Source organism: Trachypithecus francoisi, unplaced genomic scaffold (assembly GCF_009764315.1).
Source record: "Trachypithecus francoisi isolate TF-2019V2 unplaced genomic scaffold, Tfra_2.0 Lachesis_group12, whole genome shotgun sequence".
NCBI classification, from domain to species: Eukaryota; Metazoa; Chordata; class Mammalia; order Primates; family Cercopithecidae; genus Trachypithecus; species Trachypithecus francoisi.
This window is the reverse complement of record NW_022681457.1, coordinates 14,673,902-14,693,115: the sequence shown is the minus strand read 5'-3', so window position 1 is coordinate 14,693,115 and position 19,214 is coordinate 14,673,902. Positions and strand designations below refer to the sequence as shown.

The window sequence follows — 19,214 nt, the reverse complement described above, 5'->3', positions numbered from 1 at the left end:
TTTGTATTTTTAGTAGAGATGGGGTTTCATCATGCTGGCCAGGCTGGTCTTGAATTCTTGACTTCAGGTGATCCAGCCGCCTCAACCTCGCAAAGTGCTGTGATTACAGGTGTGAACCACCGTGCCCGGCCTGGAGACTATTATTCTAAGTGAAGCAACTCAGGAATGGAAAATGAAACACCTTGTGTTCTCACTCATAAGTGGGAGCTAAGGTGTGAGGATGCAAAGGCGTAAGAATGACACAATGGACTTTGGGGACTCAGGAGGAAAGGGTGGGAAGGGGGTGAGGGATAAAAGACTAAAAATTGGGTGCCATGTATACTGCTTAGGTGATGGGTGCACCAAAATCTCACAAATCACTGAAGAATTACCCATGTAACCAAACACCACCTGTTCCCCCAAAACCTATGGAAATACATTTTAAAAAATTTAAAAGATCCCCAAAATATTCAGAATAGTACTTGTGGGAGTCATTGAGCAAGTAACGTGGGAAGAGAGGAGGCTGCTCCCACCAGTGGTTTTTGGGGGGAGCAGATGCTGATGATTATGAAGTCCCAGATGGGAAATGGGAGTGGGTGCCGAGGAAAGCTCAAGGATTCTGCAGATGAGGACTCAGACCCACGATACTGGATGAGGCATCTATGTCATCATGGGAGTCAACCAGGGTAGTGGCCTCAGCTGAGGCAGGGGAAAAGCTGGGATCCAGGTGCTCTAGTCTTCTCTTGATAAGCAAGAGAGACCAGGAGGTGAGAGATGGCAGAGGATGAGACAGGTGATACCAGTGACCAGAAAGAGCCCCTAAAAGGTAACACTTCATTTTCTTTCTGTTAGTTCTAATGTAAAATTTTGCTTTAATATTTTCAGGTAATTCTTTTTTAAAAAATATTTATATCCAAAGGTTCTTACCACACCAACCTCAGGCCCAATCTTTTCTCCCTAACCTCAGAATCAGTTGTTTCCTTTAAAACTTTCTCTTTCTCACACACACACACACGCACACGCACAAACACACACACACGAGAGAGGGAATATATAGTATTGTTTTTGGTGTATGAGTGTGTGCTTCAGAATATGTGGTTTCATACCCTACAAAAAAAGAATGAGATTCCAATTTTATAATCAAGTTTTATTGGAACACAGCCACGCTGGATTGTTTCTGTATTGTTTATGGCCGCCTTTGCACTGCCATAAGTCTCCGTGGTCACAATATCCACTCACGACCACTTGTTGTCTTTCAACAGCGGCATATGAAATCTCTAACACAGTTCATCTCACACCTAATGAAACAGACACACACAGGCATAAATTTAGAAACCATCCTATGAACATAAACAGGTCCACGCAGGGTCCCAGACACCGAATCGAACAAACTACCTCAAAGCAAGACACACCCATCTGTTCAACTGCCAGACACTGTTCCAGGCGCTCGTACCCAGGTAAACTGGTAGTGTCGCGCAGGTCATTTCCGGGGACCTTACCCTGGATTCCCCTGCTCGCTCAGGTCTAAGTCCCCAGACACCTCAGTCCCATCTTCGCCTGTTCTAGACTCCATAATGCGTTCCTCAGTGAAGGCTGAGAACCTTTTAATTCGCTCTCAGTCAACCCCAAAGACCCTCAAGCAAAGGCTGGAGCTCCCAGGCATCCTCGGAAAAAGCGCCTTTGACCGGTGAAGCCGAGTTGCGTGCTGGGAGCATCCCTCCTGTCCCCGTTTCAACTTCCGGAGACTATCCCGCTGTGGACTACATTTCCCAGAAGTCTCCGGGGCACAGGTCTTTTAGGGGCGGGGCGAGTTGGCCTGCCAGAAACACTCCCGGTGGCTCCTCTCCCAGCCTGCGAGCGTTTCCAGACTCTTGTTTCCCATCAGCCTCTGGGTCCAAACTAACCACGGATCTCCGGGTCCTTTTCCGGTGTCCTTAAGGTTCTTGGACTCTGCATGGTGAGTTGGTCGTGTCCGTAGAAGTAATCAGCCCGGGTGAAGCTGGGAGGGCTCGGCTGGCTTTACCGGGGCCCGATTGGAACCGGCAGTGAGGGTGGGGGTGGCATCGGGGGCGCTGGAGATGGGGAGGGCTGGGTCACGGACAGGGCGTGTCGTGTCCGGATCCTCAAGCCTGTGTGCACGCGAGCAGCCGAGGGATAGTGTGTCTCAGACGGCGTGGCAGGGCCGGGGCGTGTCTCCGCGGAGGTGGGTGCAGTTGTGAATGTGTGACGGGGTGATGGGGTGCGTGGCCGTATTTGTAAGTGTGATTTGCTTTGACCAGATGCTCTAGGTTCCCTTTAGCCTGTTTTTGGGCCTGCCACGGTTAAATGACTGCGAGAAAGAAGTCTATGCTAAGCCCTGTAATGAACGTTTCAAGCAAGAAGGATGAGAATTTTAGATCTGGAAGTGTCCTCGCGACAGGATCTTGTCAAGACCTGATGGGGAAGTTCTAGAGGTAGGATTCCTACAAGAGGCGCCTCTAGGAGCTTTTTGGTGGTGAGCTAGCTACATGTTTCAGAGCCACTGAAACCAGACCGCTGTCCCCAAGAATTGCCCGCAACACAGAGACAGACTCTAGCCTGCCTTTTTCGTTCCATTTGGTTTTGTGTGGATGAAGGCAGAAGTGGCCCTAGAGGGTGTTTTGCTCTTGTTTTTTCTTTTTTTTTTTTTTTTTTTTTTTTTTGAGGCGGAGTCTCGCTCTGTCGCCCGGACTGGAGTGCAGTGGCCGGATCTCAGCTCACTGCAAGCTCCGCCTCCCGGGTTTACGCCATTCTCCTGCCTCAGCCTCCCGAGTAGCTGGGACTACAGGCGCCCGCCACCTCGCCCGGCTAGTTTTTTTTTTTTGTATTTTTAGTAGAGACGGGGTTTCACTGTGTTAGCCAGGATGGTCTCGATCTCCTGACCTCGTGATCCGCCCGTCTCGGCCTCCCAAAGTGCTGGGATTACAGGCTTGAGCCACCGCGCCCGGCCTTTTCTTTTTTAATTAAGTCTGTGACGCTCTAGAAATGCTGATGTCTCATGTTACTGTTTTTCCCCCAGTGCTGCCGGGTTGCCAGATTTCTAAGAAGGAGCTCGAAGAGGAGAAAGGAGTTTTGCATATTTAGAAATCAAGGTTCAGGTGAGGTTTTTTATACATATACCTACAACTACCTTTGATTCTAGGTCATGAGAACATTTTCTTTCCTTGGCCTGAAAGATCTTGACTGGGTCTTCCCAGTCACATGACCTGCCATGCTGGTACATATTTCCTCCCGGCTGCCCCCTATTGTTCTTCTCCTCAATTCTTACCCACCTGTTCACATGGCAAATTGTTCAAATCCTTCAGTGCACTGAAGAGTTATAGAAAGGCACCTCTTGTAGATTGCTACTAGAGCATTATTTTAAACTACGATTATTTGAAGAGATTAGGTGATGTTATATACAAACTTTTTTTTACATTTTCTGTAGTCATAATTAAAAAAATTTTTTTTTAGTTTTTTTAGAGACAAGGTCTCACTCTGTTGCCCAGGCTGAGTGCAGTAGTAAAGTCATAGCTCACTGCAACCTTGGAGTCCTGGGCTCCAGTGTTCCTCTGGCCTTGGCCTCCCAGTGTGCTGGGATTGCAGGTGTGAGCCACCACGCCTGGCCCATAGTCATGATTCTTAAAGCAAGGCAAGGTATAAGGGATTTTAAGTAAGGGAACGTTTCTGGCAGTATATGACAATGCTGTCTCCTTTTGTGAGGCTTTTAGGGGTGGAAATATGATTGAGCTCTGAGCATAGGGATTTGCGATTTGCACCAACAAGAGTGGGGACTTTCAGATAATCTTTAGATAGAAGTCTGTAACATTGTCAAGCATGGCTTGTTTCAAGTCCAGCTTTGTGTGGCATGTAAGAAGCTGAACTATGTTGTAGTTAAAATTAAGACTCTGGGGTCGGGCATGGTGGCTCACGCCTGTAATCCCAGCACTTTGGGAGGCCGAGGCAGGTGGATCACAAGGTCAGGAGATCGAGACCATCCTGGCTAACATGGTGAAACCCCGTCTCTACTAAAAATACAAAAAATTAGCCAGGCATGGTGGCGGGTGCCTGTAGTCCCAGCTACTCGGGAGGCTGAGGCAGGAGAATGGTGTGAACCTGGGGAGTGGAGGTTGCAGTGAGCCAAGATTGCACCACTGTACTCCAGCCTGGGTGACAGAGAGAGACTCTGTCTCAAAAAAAAAAGAAAAAAAAAAAAAATTAAGGCTCTGGATCCAAAGTATCTGAATCCAAATCCTGGCTCTGCCTGTTGGTAGCTGTGTGAACTTAGATAACTGATTCAGGCCCTCTGTGTCACATCTATAAAATAGGGACAGAATAGTACCTACCTAATGGAGTTGTGATGATGTAAGATGAGTTATTATGTGTAAAGCTTCTTAGAGCAGTGTCATCCCCATGATACGGGCTTACTGAATATTGAGTTGCTATTATTGGGCCCTTCTAGATTATTTCCTGTCAACTTTTTATAGATTAGAGTAAGAGAAATACGAAGTTGATTGTGACAGGTGCTTGCAAATTAACAAAAAAGTGGGGGCTGAGTGTGGTGGCTCACACCAGTAATCCCAGCACTTTGGGAGGCCAAGGCGGGTGGATCACAAGGTCAGGAGTTCGAGACCAGCCTGGCCAGCATGGTGAAACTCCGTCTCTACTAAAAATACAAAAAATTAGCCGGGATGGTGGCAGGTGGCTGTAGTCCCAGCTACTCGGGAGACTGAGGCAGGAGAATTGCTTGAACCCAGCAGTTGGAGGTTGCAGTGAGCTGAGATCGTGCCACTGCACTCCAGGCTGGGTGACAGAGCGAGACTCCGTCTCAAAAAAAAAAAAAAGAAAAAAAAGTGACCAGATACTCAAATGATCTAGGACAGGAAAACTTTAAAAAAAAAAAAAAAAAAAGCAGGGTCTTGGCCTTTTGCTGAAGCTGGAGTACAGTGGCATGATCATGGCTCACTGCAGCCTTGGCCTCCCAGGCTCAAGCAATCCTCCCACCTCAGCCTCCCTAGTACCTGAGACTACAGGTACGTGCCATGAAGCCTGGCCAGTTTTTGGATTTTTTATAGAGAGGGGATTTTACTATGTTGCCCAGGCTGGTCTCAAACTCCTGGACTCAAGCAATCTACCTGACTCAGGCTCCTCAAGTGCTCGGATTACAGGTGTGAGCTACTGTGCCCAGCCTTAGGACAGGAAGTCTTAACCTGAGGTCTTCTTGTTCATTGACAAGCTTCTAGGTGACCAAAACCCCTTGAAATCGAGACCAAATTTTTGTAAATATATGTAAATGTGTTTTTTTAAGTGGGCAAAGTGTCTGTAATTTCATGAGATTATCAAAAGTGACCATGACCCAAAAAGATCTAGCTCCATTGTTCTGGAAAAAAGACTGTAATTACTGAGAAGGAGCTTGAAAAAAATTAGTCCAGCTGGGTGCAGTGGCCCACGCCTGTAATTCCAACACTTTGGGAGGCGGAGGCGGGTGGATCACTTGACGTCAGGAGTTAGACCAGCCTGACCAATATGGTGAAACCCCAGCTCTACTAAAATTACAAAAATTAGCCGGGCGTGGTGGTGTGGGCCTGTAGTCCCAGCTACTCAGGAGGCTGAGGCAGGAGAATCGGTTGAACCCAGGAGACAGAGGTTGCTGTGAGCCAAGATTGCGCCACTGCACTCCAGCCTAAGTGACAGAGTGAGACTCCATCTCAAAAAAAAAAAGAAAAAAAAATTAGTGTCCAATAGAATGGAAATAGTCAAGTAAATTGCAGTGTATCTAGTGATGGAATGATATGCACCTAATAAAAATTACGTTTATAAAGAGTCAAAGGAAGGAAAAATATAAATGATGCAATTTTAAGCAATCGTTATAGTTATAAACAAAAGTGCTCAAGTATATTGTGTTACCTGTCAATCCCATCTAATAAGACAGGGTTTTGGAGATGTATTTCAAGGATTACATCTAAAATATTACTTTAATTCTTCATTCAGTGAAGAAGTGGAGAGGTGCAGCCATACTTATTGAGCATCTGCTGTGTACCAAATACTGTTTTGTTTATGCACATTTATTTTCTTCCTCAGACTTTGAAGGTGGTTTATCTAATTTGTGTTGATTTACAGGAGAATCTTGACAGTGAACATGTCTCATTACATTGAATAACAGCTACAGGATGTTCAAGAGCTGGTAGGTGTGAATTGTTTCGGGCCCATTGATTTTCCGTGTTGTCGCCGTTTGTTCAATTTTCTTCATGACTGAAATATATCCCTCCTGTCACTCAGTTTTTTACGTTTGGAAATGTCTTTATAGTTCCAATTATGGAATTAATGCAGGCTTGGTCCAAAAAAACCTCAGCAATCCAGGAGACATCGAGAAGGAAGCTAAAAATCGCATCCTCTAGAGTTAATCATTTTTAATGTTTTGGTGTTTTTTTTTTCTTTTTTGAGTAGTAGTGTCTCACTCTGTCACCCAGGTTGGAGTGCAGTGGTACAGTGTCAGCTCACTGCAGCCTCCACCTCCCAGGCTCAAGCGATCCTCCCACCTCAGAGGGAAGGTAGCTGGGACCACAGGTGTGTGCCACCATGCCTGGCTAATTTTTCCTGTTTTTGGTAGAGCTGGGGTTTCGCCATATTTCCCAGGCTGGTCTTGAACTCCTGAGCTCAAGCAATCTGCCTCCTCTGGCCTCCCAAAGTGCTGGAATTACAGGCGTGAGCCACCGCACCCGGCACTTTGGAATATTTTTGTTTAAATCCTTTTTCCTTTGAGCCTATGGGTCTGTTTTTTTTTTTTTTTTTTTCCTGCAGAATAAAATTATAGTAATTCATGATGTAAATGAATTGAAGACTCTTTAGTTCTTAGTTTGAAAAAGAAACAACCCAGATCTAGGTTGTATGTTAATTTTGAATATTTAGGGATAAGAGGGAAGTGCTAGTGATTCCCTTATTTGAAAATCTTCAAATATGTACAACTTCTGGGATTACAGAAATGTCATTTAAAAATGAATTACCAGGCCAAAAGGAGTTTTAGAATTATATTATTTTAAAGGTTACCTCTACAGACAATGGCAATAATCTCCAATATAGAGCCATCTTACAAAAAATACATTTTACAGATAATATTTCCAAAGACAAGTGTAAATATCAGGAGGTAGAAAAAGAAGGTTATGGCTGTAAATGTTTAAACCACCAATTTGTACAGAAGAGTAAGACTGAGCCTCTGGTTAAGTTCTCAGCTTGATACCTAATCAGGTTGTATTTTCTGATGCAGCTTAATGATGCTGAATCTCTATTTATCTTCTGGGAGGAAGTGGTGTTTTCCTCTGCATGTTTCTGAGAACCTGTTTTTCTCACATTGTTATTTAGGAAGAGTACACAGGCTCAAGGCTGACCTGTGAAATTTGAGTTTGTGTTATAAGAAAGCAGGTCTGAGAAGGACACGTTTTACTGTGAGCAAAAGAGAGTAGCATTAAGTTTCTTTGTTATAACAGGATAAGGGACAGTAATATTCTTCATTTTCTTTTCTTTTCTTTTCTTTTTTTTTTTTTTGAGATGGAGTCTCACTCTGTCGCCCAGGCTGGAGTGCAGTGGCGCGATCTCGGCTCACAGCAAGCTCCGTCTCCCGGGTTCACACCATTCTCCTGCCTCAGCCTCCCAAGTAGCTGGGACTACAGGCGTCCACTACCATGTCCAGCTAATTTTTTGTATTTTTAGTAGAGACAGGGTTTCACCATGTTAGCCACGATGGTCTCGATCTCCTGACCTTGTGATCCACCCGCCTCCGCCTCCCAAAGTGCTGTGATTATAGGCGTGAGCCACTGTGCCTGGTCATTTTCAATAATAATGATGACAACGTGGGCAAGCCTAGTGGCTTACACCTGTAATCCCAGCACTTTGGGAGGTCAAGACAGGAGGATTCCTTAAGCTCAGGTGTTCAAGACCAGCCTGGACAACACAGTGTCTCTACAAACAATTTTAAAAAATAATAATTAGCAGGGCATGGTGGCATGCACCTGTGGCTCTAGTTACTGGGGAGGGAGGCTGAGGTGGGAGGATCACCTGAGTCCAGGAGGTTGGGGCTGCATTGAGCTGTGTTTCTGCCACATCATTCCAGCCTAGGCAACAGAGCAAGACCCTGTCTCTGAAGAAAAAAAAAAAGACAACTTATAAACAATTATCATATACCATTCAGTATTTTGTATGGATTTCTTACTCTTCTATGGTGAACACTGTTCTCACCCCTCTTATTGATGGGGAAAAAGAAGTGTTGAGAAATTGGTAACTATCAAAGCTCAAATTCACATCCTAAAGGTCTGACACCAGATCTTGTATCTCAATTTCAACAGAATATACCTCCCACATTATGTTAGTCACAAACCTGCCTGCCTAAGGAATTGATCATATATGTCTTTCTTCATCAATTAATATGAACCAACACCATCATAACCAATGAGGGTATGGTGGGTCATAATTTATTAAACCTTTTGTTTACTATTACCTAGTTTCTCATTCTTAGTGATCAGAAGTTATTTTTGGTTGAATATCCTTGTGTATTCCTCTTGTGTGCTTCTTTGTTCTTCAGCAATTTCTTAAGGATACATTTCTAGAAGTGAAGTTTTGGGTGAAGAATTTGCCCCAAATGCCTGACCCTGTAATACTTGTACTTAGGGGGTAATACAGTGTTTGGAAGACATAGTTGTTACCTTGGAGACCAAATATGCCTTGGGGTAAGTGTAAGGCAGTCAGCAGCCAGCAACAAAAGCCAGTAGGCAATCCAGGGGACCTGCTTTAGGAACTCATAGGAAGGGAGTTACAAGCAATACTGTTGAATCATGATCAAGTATTTGGAGGCAAATGGAATTTATTCTGTAAAGTTTATACTACTAATGTTAGTTGCAAAGTGAGCCTAATAGGATCAGGTGATTCAGCAGTTACCTGAAGGATACCATGTTTAAGACAGGTTCAGATACAAAATAAGTCTATCAGTCAAGATAAGAAAAGCAGAATCAAAACCTCATTAATGGAGGGCGAACAAAAAAAAAAAAAAAAAAATAGGCCGTCCACGGTAGCTCAAGCCTGTAATCCCAGCACTTTGGGAGGCCGAGGCGGGCGGATCACAAGGTCAGGAAATCGAGACCATCCTGGCTAACAGGGCGAGACCCCGTCTCTACTAAAAAATACAAAAAATTAGCTGGGCATGGTGGCGGGCACCTGTAGTCCCAGCTACTTGGGAGGCTGAGGCGAGAGAATGGCGTAAACCCGGGAGGCGGAGCTTGCAGTGAGCTGAGATCCGGCCACTGCACTCCAGCCTGGGCGACAGAGCGAGACTCCGTCTCAACAAAAAAAAAAAATAAATAAATAAATAAATAAATAAAATAAAACCCCCAAAAAATAAAAATGAAAAGAAAAGATGAAATTCCCCAACTTATGCTATGGATATATTCATATTATACACTAATATTATTCTATTAATATATCCATGGCATAACTTGGGGAATTTCATCCTTTTTTTTTTTTAGGCAAGACATAGGCATATGCAGAAATTATACAGTTCCTGTAATGCATGGCCATGGTTACAATGATTATGTGGATTACCTAAACAAAAAACATGATCGTAAGGAAAAGATAAATGTTATTAATATATATAGATATGTAATTTATTTTTTATTTTTTGTTTCTTTCTTGAGATATATAACTCTAAACATTTTTTATCTATTGATGTGATTGTCAGTCTTTCTGTATTGATATGTATGTATTTTATAAATGTAATCATACCATAAATCTCATAACCTCCTTTTTCTATTGAGTATATCTTATTTCCCTAAGTTAGCATGTACTCATTGCATGATGTTCCGTGTCATGAATATTACTGATATATGCATTGGAAAGTCAGCTTTTTGGGTTCCCGATGAATTCTTTATACATCCTGTCCAGCTCCCCTGTCTTGATCAACTTCTTTCAGTCCTGAGCCCGTGAAGGACATTCTAGCGTGGACCATGACAGGTATTCCTGAGAGGTAGGAATGGAAGGAGGATGATCTGATCTCCTGGGCAGGACTGAATCGTCAGATCCCAGGTCCAGGTTCACATCCTCAGAACCAGACACTGCCAGAAACCTCCCTGCTGAAGAACTTTGGGGTTTAGGTGAAAGTTTGGATTCCATAAATGGCACGTGGGGTATGTAGCACAAGCAGGCATGGAGAAGATAAGATCTTCTATTAGCGTAAGTCAGGATGGGATCACTGAGGCACACCTGGTTTAACACTTGGTTTTCCCTCCCCAGTTCTGGCTTTTCTGGATTCTGTGCTTCACCAATAGAGGAATCCCATGGAGCATTAATTAGTTCTTGCAATTCCAGAACCATGACTGATGTAAGTTGGTATTTTTCTCTCCATGAAATACTGTGATTTTCAGGGCGTGTGAATCTTTTTTTTTTTAAATTTTCCTGAAGCCTTCTCTCTGACAGAACTCCATCCCTGAACCCGCTTCTCAGTTCTTCCTATTCCAGTGGAGGATGGTGCCAAATAGCATAGTGTCCTCCCCTTGTACCCCTCCCCTTTTTAATCAATGTCATATTCATTGAAGATGTTACTTAACATCTCCTGTGTTCCCAGTCTTCTAGTAAGAGCAGTGATAGAGCAGTGGCGTCTTCTGAGGGAAATACTTAAGCTTCTGTTAAGGATAACTCAAAGAAATAGTTAACAACACACTTTTACTTGAATGCAAAGAAAACCAATAGTGCATTGATTTCCTCCATCAAAGGCACCAACGCGAGTCATATAAAGGAGGAAAGGGAAGAGAATGAAAGACTGCAGGGATTTTGAAAACAGCAGTATTTTTTAATTTAGGGTAAGATGCTGATTTTAGAAGGTGGCTACCAAAGACACCCTGTCATTAGACAGCTGGATGGTCACCTGGAAGAGTGATGTTAGTTGTTTATGCATTCTCTGGGAGCACTTTCATGTTTAACCATCTTGACTGTCTTGGGTGATGCCTTTTGGTATCATCTCTGATTGGCCACATCGGCACCATTTCCCTTACCCGAGTTTCTCATTCCCATGTCAGGTCTGCAGTGTGATTAGTTAGTGATGAGGGTCCCATTGGACCACATGCAAAACCTTGGAACTTCTCCATAGACCCAAGTTTTCCACAGAGATAAGATGGACTTTGGGGTTTCTTGGTCTCAACCTCGGTTTATGTGAAGTTGCATGTGTTGCGAGGTGCTTCAGATTAGAGAGAGGGGAGCTAGTGGTTCTTTCCAGGAGTTTCCTAAGAGATGAAGACCAGTGTTCTCTGGAGTCACCAAAGGACTCCATCACCAGTGGATTTTGAACCAGTTGACTTTGAAGTCATTTTGTCATCAACCAGGATGTGTAGGTCATGAGTGACATTTGTGTCATGTGCAATATCCTGTATCAGTGTCCTCATGTGTCCTGTATCAGCATCCTCTAATTCAGGAACAAGTAACGTACTAAGCGAGGGGTAGTTGATAGTAACAGATAAGATGATGTCTAAGGTCTAGATGATAATATATTTCCACAATCAAGAAAATCTACAGAAGTTTTGTTCAGCCTAAATGTACAGATGTAATTGAGTGATTAAGCTCATATATTGAGAGGATAAAATGAATTGCAACAAATAAAAAAATTTATTCATCATAAGAAAAAATGCTTATGATGTAATCTAACAGTGATGTATTTGAGTCTTGTTGATAGTCCCTAATTTAATGGGAATCGGTTTTATAAAATAAAGATTTTGTAGTACATTTGGGAAAAAGTTTTCATGTTTTCCTATTTCTTTCTTTCTTTTTGAGACAGAGTCTTGCTGTCACCCAGGCTGGAGTGCAGTGGTGCAACCTCGGCTCACTGCAACTTCCACCTCCCAGGTTCAAGCGATTCTTCTGCCTCAGCCTCCCAAGTAGCTGGGATTACAGGCATCTGCCACCACACCTGGTTAATTTTTGTATTGTTAGTAGAGATGGGGTTTCACATGTTGGCCAGGCTGGTCTCGAACTCCTGACCTCAAGTGATTTGCTTGCCTCAGCCTCCCAAAGTGCTTGCGATTACAGGCATGAACCATTGCACCAGGCCTTGTTTTTATTTCTTAAAGGGGAAAGATGGTGAGCAATTCACTTTTACAAATAATTTATGAGAAAGGCACATAGCACATTGTCAAATATGCATGATGTATACACCCATGCACTTTTTATTTAACAGAGAAGAAACTGAGATTTTAAAAATATATTACCAGACAGGTCTGGATAGCTGAGTTATCTTATAGCATCCGGGAAGTTTATCCTGCTGTAACAGGAGTCTTCTAGAACATGTTGACATTCTGCTTTAGTCACACTGATTTTCTTGCTTTTTCCTACCTATATCAGAGGCTTTCAGCCTCCTTGATTGTTGTATTTCTCCCCTTCTTTGTAGTTTATCCTTCATACCCTCTTTTTCCCTCTTGGAAATGTTTTCTTTAATTTCACAAGTAATACATGGGTTTTTGGTTTTAGGGGTTGGTGACATTCAGGGATGTGGCCATCGACTTCTCTCAGGAGGAGTGGGAATGCCTGGACCCTGCTCAGAGGGACTTGTACGTGGATGTGATGTTGGAGAACTATAGTAACGTGGTGTCACTGGGTAAGGTCATCTGCCTGAAATAATTTAGTCTCCTGTTTGCATCATCAGTTTTCTGCACTGGAAATTCCAGGGCTATCTTTGAAGAAACCAGGTGAATTTCTTCTCCCCCTTCCCAAGGGTATGTTTTTATACTTGCTGGGTTAGAAATGGGTTCGTTAAACACATTGACCTTCCCCATGCCTCAGTGAGCTTTACACCATTCTTGGGCCCTCCCTACAATCACCTCTCTCCTTTAATGGCCAAGGGGCTGGATTTGCATTTTAGGACATTTATTTCGTAACCATTGTCAAAGAAACCAGATTTCATAAATTCTGCAAATATTATATCGAATATCTACTTCTGGCCAGCCTTATGCTGAGCACTATTAATTGAATCATGAACAAGTTTTAATAACTTGCCTATTTTCATGCAGTTTACTTTGTAGTAAAGGAGAAACATCAAATAAGTAAGTGAATAAATAAATAGTGTGTAATGAACCAAATTCTTTGGAAAAGGTAAACAGTGTAAGGGAATAGAAAATGATGGGGACGGACAGGGCTAATTTAGATAAGATGGTCAAGGAACGCTTTCTTGAACAGATGTTCAATAGAGATATTCAAGCTATGTGAATATGTGGGAGAAGAACAGATCAATCACAGTGAACAGCAAATGCAAAGGCCCTGTTGTTGGAAAGGAACTTTACCAGAAGTCTAGGGTAGAGTTATTAAAGGAATATGTACTAAGAAATTACTCCAGGGAGATAGGAAGGGGCCAGATAATGTATTGTTTTGTTGTTCTTGTTTGTGGAATTTGGATTGTTTAGTCTCTTTCAGTTTGAAACAGTTCACATGTCTTTCCTTGACTTGCACATATGTCTGTGATGCTTTTGAAGATTACAGGCCAGTTATTTTGTACAGTGTTCCTCAGTTTGGGTTTGTCTGCTCTTTCTTCATGATTAGATTTAGAGTATGGATCTTTGGCAGGATTATCACAGAATTGATGCTGCATTCTTCTCCCTGCATTTTGTTGGGTAGTATGAATGATTTGTCATTACTCATGTTATTCACTCTGAGTACTTGATTAAGGTGGTGTCTGCTGGCTTCCTCCTTGTGCAGTTGCTTTTTTTCCCTTCCATAAGTATTCTATAGGGAGGAACTTTGAAACTATTAAATATTGTAGAACTGGGCACAGTGGTGGCTCAAACCTGTAATCCCAGCACTTTGGGAGGCTGAGACGGGTGGATTGCTTGAGGCCAGGAGTTCAAGACCAGCATGGGGCAACATGGCAAAACCCCATCTCTTTAAAAAATACAAAATAATTAGCTGGGCTCTGGTGGTGCACACCTGTAGTCCCAGCAACTGGAGAGGCTGAGATGACTGGATTGCTTGAGCCTAAGAGGTTGAGGCTGCAGTGAGCTAAGATTGTGTCACCACACTCCAGCCTGGGTGACAGAGCAAGACCCTGTCTCAATAAATAAATATTGTGGTCCTCATCAAACTTTCCATTTATTCATATGTTGGATTTCTAGTCAATGGGCTATATTCTGTTTTTTCTGTTATTTATTTTGAAGCTCAAAGTGTTGGAGCTTGTTCCAGATTTGGTCAGTGGGAATCCTTTCATGATATGGCTTTTTGGCATACTCTTTTAAGTACCTCCTGATTTTCTGATAAACAAGGTGTCAGAGGTTCATCTTGTATGAAATTTCTCTGCTCTAGTTTTATAATCAGCTATTGCTTTGAAATGCCGGGTTACTTTAAGACAGATTTATAGTTATTATTTTATGCATTTGTCTTTTAAATCAACAAATCAAAAGTACAATAATACTAACTTTTATATTTACTAATGTAGTTACCATTACCAATGTTCTTTATTTCTTCTTATGGCTTGTAATTACTGTTTTGTGACCTTTCACTTGCGCCTGAAACACTCCCTCTAACATTTCTTCTAGAGTAGGTCTACTGGTAATCACCTCTTTCGGCTTTTGTTTTTTCTGGAAATGTCTTAATTTTACCTTTATTCTTAAAGGACAGTTTTTGCTGGTGTAGAATTCTTGGTTGACAGTGTTTTTTCTTTTGGGACTTTTCAGTATACCATCCTACTACTTTCTGTTCTCCATGGTTTCTGATGAGAAATTAGCTGTTAGTCTTGTTGAGGATTCTTGTATGTGTTAGGCTTCTGCTTTCTTCCTGTGTTCGGAAGTCTTTTTGTCTTTGGGTTTCCATAATTTGACTATAATGTGTCTAGATATGAGTCTCTTTGGGTTTATCCTGCCTGAAGTTGTTGCGTCTCTTGCATATGTGTATTCCTGCCTTTTGTCAGATTTTGGAAGTTTTCAGACATTCTTCACATTTTTTTTCTGTACTTTCATCTCTCTTCTTTTTCTGCGACTCTTAAGATGTGTATGTTGGTGTACTTGATGGTATCCCATCAATCCCTCCGGCTCTCTTCATTGTTCATTATTTCTTTTTCTTTTTGCTCCTCTAGTGCAGTAATTTCAAATGACTAATTTTCAAGTTTGCTGAATCTTTCTTCTGCTGAATCCACTACTGAAATTTTCATTTCAGTTGCTTTACTCCAGAATTTGTTTGGTTCCTTTTTTTTTTTTTTTTTTAATAATTTCTATCCTTTTATTGATATTTTCATTTTGTTCATATATTGTTTTCCTGATTTCCTTTAGCTCTTGGTCCATGGTTTCTTTAGGCTCATTGAGCATATTGGATAGTTCACTCAATGTCTAGGCTTCCTCTGGAATGGTTTCTGTCAAATTCTTTTTTTCTTGTGAACGGGCACCCTATTTTCCTGTTTCATTGTATGCTTTGTAATTTTTTGTTAGAACTGGGCATTTTGAGTATAATGTGGTACCTCTGGAGATTCAATTTTCCCATTCCTCAGGCATGGCTGATTTCTGCTTGTTGAGGGCTGGAGCTGTCAGACTTTTTAAAACTCTTTTGGCAAATTGTATATTCCTTATTGTATGTGGTCACTGAAGTTTCTGTTCCATCATCTCTGCAGTCAGTTAGTACCAGACAAAGATTTACTTAAATATCTGGCTATAAAAAGGGGGAGAAGAAAAGGTCCATTAGCCCTTTAATCTTCCAATAGATGCTTCTGGGGAAAGCTTCTGTGACTGATGGAGCTAAAATCGAGGCAGTCATCTGTGCTGGTCCCTCAAAGTAACACAAAACCCACCAAACTGCACAACCCTGAAGTTTTTGGAAGACAAAGTCACACTGCCCACCCAGGTCCCAGCTGGCTGTTCCAGGAATACAGGCTGCTGCCCTCCCCAAGTTGTGGTGGGGCTGAGGAGTAAGGGATGTGATTAGCTGGTACACACCATATCTGTGAACTTTTCATACTATGTTACATTAAAATCATTGCACTTTGAATAATCTTTTATCCATGCGTAATTTTGTAACATCATACACCAAATCCACCTGTTTCTACAAATAAAGTTGTATGGAACATAGTCTTACCCATTTGTTTATATGTTTACATATTGTTCGTGGCTGCCTCGATAAAATGACAGAGTTGTGACAATTGAGTTGTTAAGACAAAAGAGTTGTTAGACAAAACAAAATCAGCCAAAGCTCATTATGATAAGAATTTGATTCCCATTAAGATACATACCTAGCAGGGGACACTGGATGACCACAACTGGGCACATAAGGGCTTGACTGATGGAAGCTGACATTTGGTTTGAGGCAACATCAGCATGGGAAAATGAGGGACTTGTTGAAGTGAACTTTGTGGAATCCTCCAGAAAACTATAAAATCAGAACATTAAGATCACAAGAGCTGCAAAATCAAGGCTAAGTTTGTTATTTAATAGGGGAGTGCCTTGATACTCAGGAGTGAGTTCAGTAAAGTCACCTAATTTGTCATATATTTCTACTGTAGTTTTTTTTTTCTTTTTTTTCCTAGTGAAGGAAATAAAATATGTGGTTTTCTTGTTTTCTTTCAGATTTGGAGTCAACAACATATGAGACCACAAAAATATTTTCAGAAAAGGATATTTTTGAAATAAATTTTTCCCAATGGGAGATGAAGGAAAAAAGTAAAACCCTTGGCCTTGAGGCATCCATTTTCAGAAATAATTGGAAGTGCAAAAGCATATTCGAGGGACTAAAAGGATATCAAGAGGGGTACTTCAGTCAAATGATAATCAGCTATGAAAAAATACCCTCTTACAGAAAAAGTAAATCTCTTACTCCACATCAAAGCATTCATAATACAGAGAAACCCTATGTTTATAAGAAATGTGTGAAGGCTTGCAGTCATGGCTCAAAACTTGTTCAACACAAGAGAACTCATACAGCTGAAAAACACTTTGAATGTAAAGAATGTGGGAAGAATTATTTAAGTGCCTATCAACTCAATGTGCATCAGAGATTTCATACTGGTGAGAAACCGTATGAGTGTAAGGAATGTGGGAAGACCTTTAGTTGGGGATCAAGTCTTGTTAAACATGAGAGAATCCATACTGGTGAGAAACCCTATGAATGTAAAGAATGTGGGAAGGCCTTTAGTCGTGGCTATCACCTTACTCAACATCAGAAAATTCATATTGGTGTGAAATCTTATAAATGTAAGGAATGTGGGAAGGCCTTTTTTTGGGGCTCAAGCCTCGCTAAACATGAGATAATTCATACAGGGGAGAAACCTTATAAATGTAAAGAATGTGGGAAGGCCTTCAGTCGTGGCTATCAACTTACTCAGCATCAGAAAATCCATACTGGTAAGAAACCTTATGAATGTAAAATATGTGGAAAGGCTTTTTGTTGGGGCTATCAACTTACTCGACATCAGATATTTCATACTGGTGAGAAACCCTATGAATGTAAGGAATGTGGGAAGGCTTTTAATTGCGGATCAAGTCTTATTCAACATGCAAGAATTCATACTGGTGAGAAACCTTATGAATGTAAAGAATGTGGAAAGGCCTTTAGTCGTGGCTATCACCTTTCTCAACATCAGAAAATTCATACTGGTGAGAAACCTTTTGAATGTAAGGAATGTGGGAAGGCCTTTAGCTGGGGTTCAAGCCTTGTTAAACATGAGAGAGTTCATACTGGTGAGAAATCCCATGAATGTAAAGAATGTGGAAAGACCTTTTGTAGTGGGTATCAACTTACTCGACATCAGGTATTTCATACTGGTGAGAAACCCTATGAATGTAAGGAATGTGGGAAGGCTTTTAATTGTGGATCAAGTCTTGTTCAACATGAGAGAATCCATACAGGGGAGAAACCTTATGAATGTAAAGAATGTGGGAAGGCTTTTAGTCGTGGCTATCACCTTACTCAACATCAGAAAATTCATACCGGCGAGAAACCTTTTAAATGTAAGGAATGTGGGAAGGCCTTCAGTTGGGGTTCAAGCCTAATTAAGCATGAGAGAGTGCATACTAATGAGAAGTCTTATGGATGTAAAGACTGTGGGAAGGCCTTTGGTAGTGGCTATCAACTTAGTGTTCATCAGAGATTTCATACTGGCGAGAAGCTTTATCAATGTAAGGAATTCGAGAAGACCTTTACTCATGGCTCAAAACTTGTTCATGAGAGAACTTGTAGTAATGCTAAACCCTACAAATATAAAGAATGTGGGGAAGCCTTTCTGTGGACAACTTACTCAAATGAGAAAATTGATACCAATGAAACCTTATGATTGAAAGTTGTAACAGAACATTTTGTGTGTGTATACAGACAATTCATCATAATAAGAACTCTTACTCTTAAGAAACCTTGTGAATGTAAGGGATGTGCAAAAGCCATTCATTTCTGTTTATGGACAATTATCTTGCTATCTAGCAATTCATACTAGTGAGAAATATTTTGAATATAACTAATATGAAAAGGCCTTTAGACTTCTGTACAGTCTTATTGGATATCAATTTATACTGATGTAAAATCATTTAAATGTAAGGAATGTGTGAAGATCTTTATTCATGACACAGAGTCTGATTAACATCAGATAATTGGTATTTGTTAAAAAGAGTTTAAATGGAAGGAATGTGGGAAGGACCTAAACTTAATTCAGTTCTTGCTGCACATCAGAGAATTCATACTGCTGTGTAATCCTATGCACATAAGGAATTTGGGAAGGCTTATAGACATAGTAAATATCCTAGAGTACATCAGAGAATTCATCCAAATGAGAAATCATTTGAATTAGAATTATAAGAAGGCCTTTAGACAGATGCTATTCAAATTATTATCCAGAGACTGGTGCAGTCATAAAATTGTCATCTGTCAATCATGAGATAAATGTGGAAAGTGAGTAAATATTTGGAACTTTTATAGCATTTTGACATTTCCATAACATTCTTATTCTATTTTACAAAATTATCAGTCCATAAATGATTGAGAATTGAAAACAAAGTTTGTTCTCTTCCAGAAATAATTTTAGAGACAAGAGTCACATTTTTCAAGACATGAGACAAGTCACATTATAATTTAATTTAAATAAGAAATTCTTCGCTTGCACCTCTCTGATTAGAATAGCAGAAGTCATACTATAGCAAGATTTGGCAAATGAGGGAATCAAAATTTTCTAATGCCTGTAACAGCATAAGATAATTTATACCAGATACGTTAAATGTACAGAAGCCTTCTAACACTATTCAATCTTTGTTAAA

At 41.2% G+C, this 19,214-nt stretch overlaps 1 protein-coding gene and 1 long non-coding RNA gene across 8 annotated transcripts; one reads left to right on the top strand and one right to left on the bottom strand.

Moving 5' to 3' along the window:
• Positions 1-1,111: 1,111 nt before the first annotated feature.
• LOC117091905 lies at positions 1,112-1,786 on the bottom strand. Its single transcript, XR_004440566.1, has 2 exons — positions 1,375-1,786; positions 1,112-1,277 (listed from the first exon to the last, which is right to left on the bottom strand). It is a non-coding gene; the product is annotated as an uncharacterized LOC117091905 (long non-coding RNA).
• A 7-nt stretch (positions 1,787-1,793) lies between these two features.
• ZNF283 (zinc finger protein 283) lies at positions 1,794-18,501 on the top strand. 7 transcript variants are annotated; one of them, XM_033224849.1, is made up of 7 exons: positions 1,794-1,936; positions 2,268-2,432; positions 3,017-3,095; positions 6,097-6,160; positions 10,252-10,339; positions 12,475-12,601; positions 16,542-18,501. In XM_033224849.1, the coding sequence occupies exons 4-7, from the start codon at positions 6,147-6,149 to the stop codon at positions 18,242-18,244; spliced, it is 1,932 nt and encodes a 643-aa protein (XP_033080740.1). In that variant the 5' UTR covers positions 1,794-1,936; positions 2,268-2,432; positions 3,017-3,095; positions 6,097-6,146; the 3' UTR covers positions 18,245-18,501. The 7 variants fall into 7 exon arrangements, with proteins under 7 accessions (XP_033080740.1, XP_033080746.1, XP_033080739.1 ...); XM_033224848.1 differs by having other exon boundaries at positions 1,798-1,936; positions 2,259-2,432; XM_033224855.1 differs by lacking the exon at positions 12,475-12,601.
• Positions 18,502-19,214: the final 713 nt, after the last annotated feature.